General features: G+C 35.2%; 1 protein-coding gene across 2 annotated transcripts in view; it reads left to right on the top strand.

Moving 5' to 3' along the window:
* The first annotated feature begins 1,429 nt into the window (after positions 1-1,429).
* LOC103724002 (probable manganese-transporting ATPase PDR2) overlaps positions 1,430-6,966 on the top strand; it is a 28,293-nt gene continuing 22,756 nt past the window's right edge. Inside the window, exons 1-3 of one of the 2 annotated variants that reach the window (XM_039122028.1) lie at positions 1,430-1,610; positions 1,795-2,060; positions 2,518-2,610. In XM_039122028.1, the coding sequence (XP_038977956.1) occupies positions 1,812-2,060; positions 2,518-2,610 (342 nt within the window). In that variant the 5' untranslated portion in view covers positions 1,430-1,610; positions 1,795-1,811. Of the gene's footprint in view, positions 1,611-1,723; positions 2,061-2,517; positions 2,611-6,966 lie in introns of both variants that reach the window. The other variant, XM_039122027.1, reaches the window with a different exon arrangement.

The following is a 6,966-nucleotide window of genomic DNA, read 5'->3' as shown; positions in this document are numbered from 1 at the left end:
ATCTCAAAACAAGCCAACCACAAAGGTGAGTAGGTCATAACTTGCATGTTATAGAGAGAAGAATGACAAAGAACAAGAATAGGAAAAGTGGAAGAAGAAAACTCCACAATTTTTTTTAATCAATTAAAATAAGTATCCTACAAATTAAACCCTAGGCTGTCTTATACAGACAAGCCATACAAAGTTTAAAGTTCTACTAAAAATATGAAACTCGATCTAAAATAAAAAAGAAAACATATATGCTAAAATATTCAAGTAAAAGATATGAAAATTTAGCAAAAATCTAATACTGCCTTCAACAGAAAATCTATGGGATCTTTACCAAAAACCCTCTCCTAGTTTTATGGTCAAATTAATCACAATACCTTTCAATTGTATCTTGCACTTATAGAAAATATAAAAAGGAGAAAAATATAAAAGAAAACGTCTGCAAACTTCAACAACAAGCAACTGTTGATGAAGTTGGAGATAAAATTTTGCCCTAGAAGAAACAACTGAACAATTAAAAACATAAGGAAAGCTAAAAAGGGAAACCTCTTTAAAATTTTGTTAATCCTAAGAGACCATTGATAGTCTTTTGGACTAGGCATTTGGAGGAGTAGAACTAAGGACTTCTACTGAAATACTATATAATATAGAGGAAGCATACTTCACTGCTACCAATAATTTCTTTTTTAAATAGAACAGAAAGGCAATGAAAAGCATCAGCTCCAAAACTCCCCATCCTCATGGGAAGAAGATGGTTGCATACATACTTTCATTGTCAACTCCACTTTCTCTTTCCCAAGTACTAGTTAAAAGAGAGGCAATTGGACATCCAAGATCTATGAACACAAAATTAACCAAGCTGCAGGTTGTCTTGGCAAGATCTTGATTTATGGTGCTGTTCTATTTTGTAACATTGTTGATTCAGCTATTTTTTACAAGATCGATTTTATTAAAATATGACAGAACTCAATCTTTGTTCGAAATTGTAAATGGTAGTTAAGCTTTTCAGTAGAATTCGAGGACAAGAAGAGATTGAAACAAATATCACTTTAGATTTTTATTGAACATAGCTCGACTAAATTAACTAGATGTCACTTCGTATGCTTTAAGTATATGCATACATTCTAGTTGGAAAATAAAATAAAACTATATCATAATAAAATTTTTCAATTTAATCATTAAAGTTTGGGATCAAATAATCACTTAATTTGATCACTACCAACCCAAAACTAGGATTATTTTTTGGACCAAAATTACGCAGAGACAATTTGAAGATTTATGCAAAAAATCGTATTTACCGCTGGGGTAACTTATGAGGAATACTTGGAAAATTTCACCTCAGAGGCGTGGTTGCCAGAGAATAAAGCCTATATATAAGCGGTGTGGGAAACCGGGGAAACCAGAGAGACGGAGGAAAAGAAAGCATCACCCGCCGTCTCGCATCTTCTCCAGCAGCGGTAAAAGAAACAAAAATAAAAAAGACCCTTTTCTCTGTCGCGAAGACGAGCTCTTCCTCTTAGCCATCCACTCGAAGACTCCGGCGGGACTCAGACCGGCGCCGTTCCCCCGATCCCCTCGCCCCATCGAAGAGATTTCCGCGCGATCCGGCGGCCGATCTACAGGTACTCTCTTTCCCCTCTTCCTCGATTCCTTCGTCTCAAAAACCCTATCTTTCCCTTTTTTTCGATCCGTTACATGATAGATCTCGCTTGATGTTATGGAATCTGGTTTGAAGGTTCTCGGTGGAGGAGGAAATTGGGGACGAACGGTTTCGGTTGTGAGTCTTCTTATGTGATCTTTTTATAGATTAAGGGAAACAGAAGATGGCGAGATTCGATGTGGATGGGAAGGTGGTGCAAGGGGTGGACTTGCTGAAGCGGCGGCACTGGACCTGGCGCTTGGACGTGTGGCCTTTCGCGATTCTTTATTCCATCTGGCTTTTTGTTGCCGTGCCTAGCCTTGATTTCACTGACGCGTTGATAGTTCTTGGGGCGCTCGCCGTCGCTCACATTCTGGTGCTGCTTTTCACTGCCTGGTCGGTTGATTTCAGATGCTTTGTCCAGTTCGGCAAGGTATGCGAGTTCTTGGTTTATAGTACTGTTGTCTAAAGGAGTAGAGTTAAGATATCAAAGTGTAGTTTGGAACTGATAAAAAATCACAAAGTGTAGTTTGGAATTGATTTCTTGCCTGTGACTTGTGAATTGGACTTTACTCTAGTTTTATGAGTCAGTTTGATTAATTTATTATGTGGTTAGAACTGATAAAATATTCAGGCAGCAGTCATCTCTGCGCTATGAGTTGCATGCTAGCAAAAAGAAAAAAAAAGCATATTCAATGTTTTTGTATTGTAAAATTTAACAAATTTGTAAATAGATATCTTTATTTCATAGTAGAAGCATGTGGATATCAAGTATATGTTGGTATACCTGTTTTGTTGCTTTTTTGACTTCTGACTGATTAATCTTTGATTGGTCAAAAACTATGATGTCTTTGCTGTTCCTTTATGCTTTTTTTACTATGATTTGGCAGGCAAAAGACATCTATTCTGCAGATGCATGTAAAGTAACTCCTGCTAAGTTTTCTGGTTCAAAAGAAATTGTGCCACTTCATATTCGGAGACCTGTAAGTTTATTAAATCCATGAATGCTGCTTTCGTTTATCTGACAACTTTTATATTCATGTCACTTTACTTGTGTGGCATGATGAAGCCTTACTAATGCAATGGGCAAGTTATCACCAAAATGAAAGAGGATGATTGTATTTATAGATTGTAGAGAGTTAATTTGTTGTTTTATATTTGGCAAGAAGGAAAACGTTATAGCATTCTTAGAGCACTTTCATGATCATAAATTATGAAATCATAGCCAGAGTTACAGAAACCTGTCAAAGTTGCAATGATATAACAAACCTATATGAAATCTGGACATCGTATGAAAACCATTGTCTAGACTAATATCTTACTTCAGGATAGCGTTCATATGGACCTGGTTGTGGGGGTTGCATGTTGTTGCTGTGTACACATACATAATTTTCACAGTGCATGTGTTTATCTTAAAATCATGTACGAACCCTGTTGAAGGAGTTTCATTCTGTAACATGATACTAAGACTATTTCCTCTCCTTGTTAAAGATTGTATGGTCAGTGAGATTAATATTGCCAGGGGAAAGGGAATTTTCTAGTTGTGTCTATATGGCCATTGCTGTTTTTTAAGTAGATATTTTTGTTACATCTATAAGCCATGCCTTTGATGTTGGTACTACCTAAATAGTGCTTTTGTTTTGCCTTTTCCTATAGGGCTCCCCTACATTCATGTAATCAGTTTTTATACTTGTAGCTACTACTTGGATGTTTATTGGAAATAGTGTAATACCTTAATATGAAGATTATTGTACATTGTCTTGTTTCACTTTTTTTTTGTTTGCCATCTTTATTGCTTTTGTAATTGCCAAAATATCCATACTAGATTGAGGATTTCTTTCAATCATTTTTTTTTTAATCCTGAATGGAAGGATTTTAGGTTAGAAAACATCGTTTCATAAGTTAAGAATGCAATGTAAACTGGCTTATAGGATTTCCAGGAGAGCATTATTGGTAGATATAGTTAAGAAGTTATGATTTCGTTAGTAGTTCTTAGCATGTGATTGTTGATAAGAATGATAATGGTTTTCTTATTAAATATGAGAAATATTTGTAGAAGTTGTAGACCAGGTGTTACTTTTTTCCTGTATTCACAAACAATATAATCAAATTAAAAGTAAGGAAAGCTACAACAGAGTGAGAAAATACAAATTTATTAAGGATTCAAGTATCAAGCCATTGCAATCCATGCTGGCAAGGTATAAGTAGGATACAAGGATATATGCTCTTGTATCTTGCTTATTGGTCACTGCTAGTCCTCGTTTTGGTTGAAATGGATGAACATGAACCTATTTTCATTTGTATGAATCTTGGTACTTGGCAAGATATGTGATCAGCACAACACGGCATGGCACGACCGTGTTTTTTACTATCAATTGGCATGTTTGCATCATGTTGTAACTTGATCCTTGATTTTTACTATCAAAAAGATAATAGGTTTCTTCAATGAAAATAAAAAAAGAACAACTAATTACTTAGAAATGTCAAAAATCAAAACTATGGAGAACAAGATGACACTTCTGTAGCTTCACCTAACCAATATCTGCATAAATTTGTGACATCCACCTTCAATCACAATTCCTTGTGGTTGTAGGAAAGATATTCGATTTGCATAACTTATAATTAGGGAAAATTAGCCCTAAAAGATCTGTAATTTTTTGACTTCTGTCATTGCATCATTGGTGCCATATAACATGTGGAGAAAGGCACCAATGAACCTATACACCACAGCACTAGACATGATATGCAGAAACAGAGTGAATAGTTTCATCTTCCTTTTGAAAATAAAAAATATAATCCACATCGGAAAAAATAGAAATATAATATTGAAGTCTTTTTTGAGTCTGTTATATGTAACTATTCAATGCTTTCCTGCAAAGCTTAATGGGTCCCTCCATTTCCCATGGTGTCCTATTGTCCTTGCTATTTATCATCACTTTTCCAGGTTGAAAAACAGAGATATTTTTTCTAATCATACCTTATTATTTTCTTTTTTTAAAGAATGAGACGTAAAACACATTGTTCTCTGTACAATTAATGTTCCCTATTAGTATCCAGGTTAGAGGGTAGCCAAATTATTGTAAAATCATTCAAAATGACTTAACATAGCTTACCAACCTACAACCTATGCTGATATGCACTCAACAATATATCCGTATATATCGACGAAATTGGAGATCATTCTCATTCCTCTATACCATTTCATGATTTTATAACAATATCTGTTACAAAACCTTTCTCTCCACCTTTCGGCCTAGATGGTTATACTACATAATACTTTAACATGACATCTATACTTCCTATTCTATTATTTATTGCTAATTTTTTTATGCATGTTCCTGTTCCTTAGCTGCCTTTTGCAAGAACTTATACTGGATAATGTTAAAGTATGTCAATGTCATCTCAAGATCTTGAAAGTCAAGTGTACAGCATGGAGATAATTGATTGGAGTAAGTCTTACCATAATGTTCCTACTACAAGCTTGCTTTTATGGTCATAGGTTGCTGGTCAATTTTCTCCAACAATAGACTTGACCATGTCTTCTTGTTATATTAAAACGAAATTGAAGTTCTAAGTGTATAACTTCGAGGCCTGTTTTGCTTTTAAAATATATGAGATTAACCGTTTGTTCATGTCTGGTAGCCTATTCCTTAGTGAGGTTTAAACCCTGATGATCTGTGATTAGGTGTGTAATGGCTGGGCTAACCAGCTTCTGACTAGTTTTTATATATTATTTCATAAGCAGTATAGAAGTATTACCTATCGTTGCGGAAAAGGTGATTACATTGATGTTTAGAGAGATAGTAAATCATTTTTTTCCCTTCTCAACCTTGTAGAACACCCAATTGGTTAGGTAGCTTTAGTCACTAAGCATTGATGGGATCTAACTGCTGGTTGGCATGAGATGGCATGCATGATAGGCACTAAGCTCGTGCTTTACTGGCCATTGTGGCATGGATATGGACACATGAATCAGTTTCACACATGTATATAAGTATCTAACTTGGCAAGAGGAGAAAAAGGAGATACATGGATATGTAGAAAAGGATTATTTTAATTAAACATATATTTGATTAAAAGATATTATATGTCTAGGTTTTCTGCATGTTTGTCATCCAAACTTTCTAATTAGCTTAATGATTTTTGAAAGTTGACATTTTGTAAAGTTATTTTTAAAACTTACATGCTTGACCAATCTCAAAAGAATAAAGGCTGAAATTCAAAATTTTTCCCAAGTATCCAAGCATTTGACACATATCTTATTCCAATACATATCGGACATGAGTTTTAGGTGCTGGATGCAAGTGTCCAGGTAATACAGTTACTGGCATGCTGCAGCATTTGCATGGTACCAATTTCATGCCAGTACTTGGCCTTGCTATGCTAGTGCATGTGAAATGTTCGAAGTATGAGCATGCCTTGGTGGAATATAACATGCTAGCGCATGCATTCAGCACCTGGTATTTGAACTCTTTCTTAAGACACATCTTAAAATTTCGTATTTACTCGTTTGGTATCAGAATTGGTCTTAGGAAATTGTTTTATGCCTTTTATTGTGGTATGCTTTATTGGTTTGGGCAAGCAATCATTTGATCAAAATGTAAGATTTTGCATAACTCAGCAAAATATTAGATAAATTATGCTTTATAAGATTACCGTTTGCAATGCATGAACTCTCTTAGCCAGGTTTTTAAGTCTTGGTAGGAGAGAGGGGGGGGGGTATTCCCTCTGTTATGTCTTGTTCTTGTGAGGTAACGACACCGACACAGGGGGGACTTCAAAACCCATCCACGTAGGGAAAGAAGAAGAAAGAGGAAAGAAAGAAGGGAAGCAAAGAAGAAGAAAAGGAAATAAAAGAAAGGAAGGAAAGAAGAATAAAAAGGAAAGAAAGAAAGGAAGGGAGAAGACCAAGAAAGAAAAGAGAGGAAAGAAGGAAGAAGGGAAAGAAGAAGAAAAAGGAAAGAAAGAAAGAAGGGAAGAAAGAAGGAAGAAGGGAAAGAGAAAAAAATAAAATGGAAAGAAAGAATGGGAAGAAGTAAGAAAAGAGAAAGAAATGAAGGAAAGAAAAAAAAAAGAAGAAAAAAGAAGAAAAAAGAATTAGAAAGAAAGAATGAAGAAAAAAGAAAGAAAGGAAGGAAAGAATAAAGAAAAGGAACAAACAAACAAAGAAAGAAATAAAGGAAAGAAGAAAAGGAGAGAGATAGAGAGTACCACTGGGATGCTTCACCAGGATGGGATTGGATAGCGGGGCATCCCATTTCATAGGGAAACCGGGACCCCCTATCTCTCGGGATTTAAACCTTGCTCTTAGCATCTTTCAGTGATTCTATTATTTTATC

The sequence above is a fragment of the Phoenix dactylifera genome, unplaced genomic scaffold (assembly GCF_009389715.1).
Source record: "Phoenix dactylifera cultivar Barhee BC4 unplaced genomic scaffold, palm_55x_up_171113_PBpolish2nd_filt_p 001328F, whole genome shotgun sequence".
Lineage (NCBI taxonomy): Eukaryota > Viridiplantae > Streptophyta > Magnoliopsida > Arecales > Arecaceae > Phoenix > Phoenix dactylifera.
Note: the sequence above shows the minus strand (reverse complement) of the source record. Positions and strands in the feature narration are given on the sequence as shown.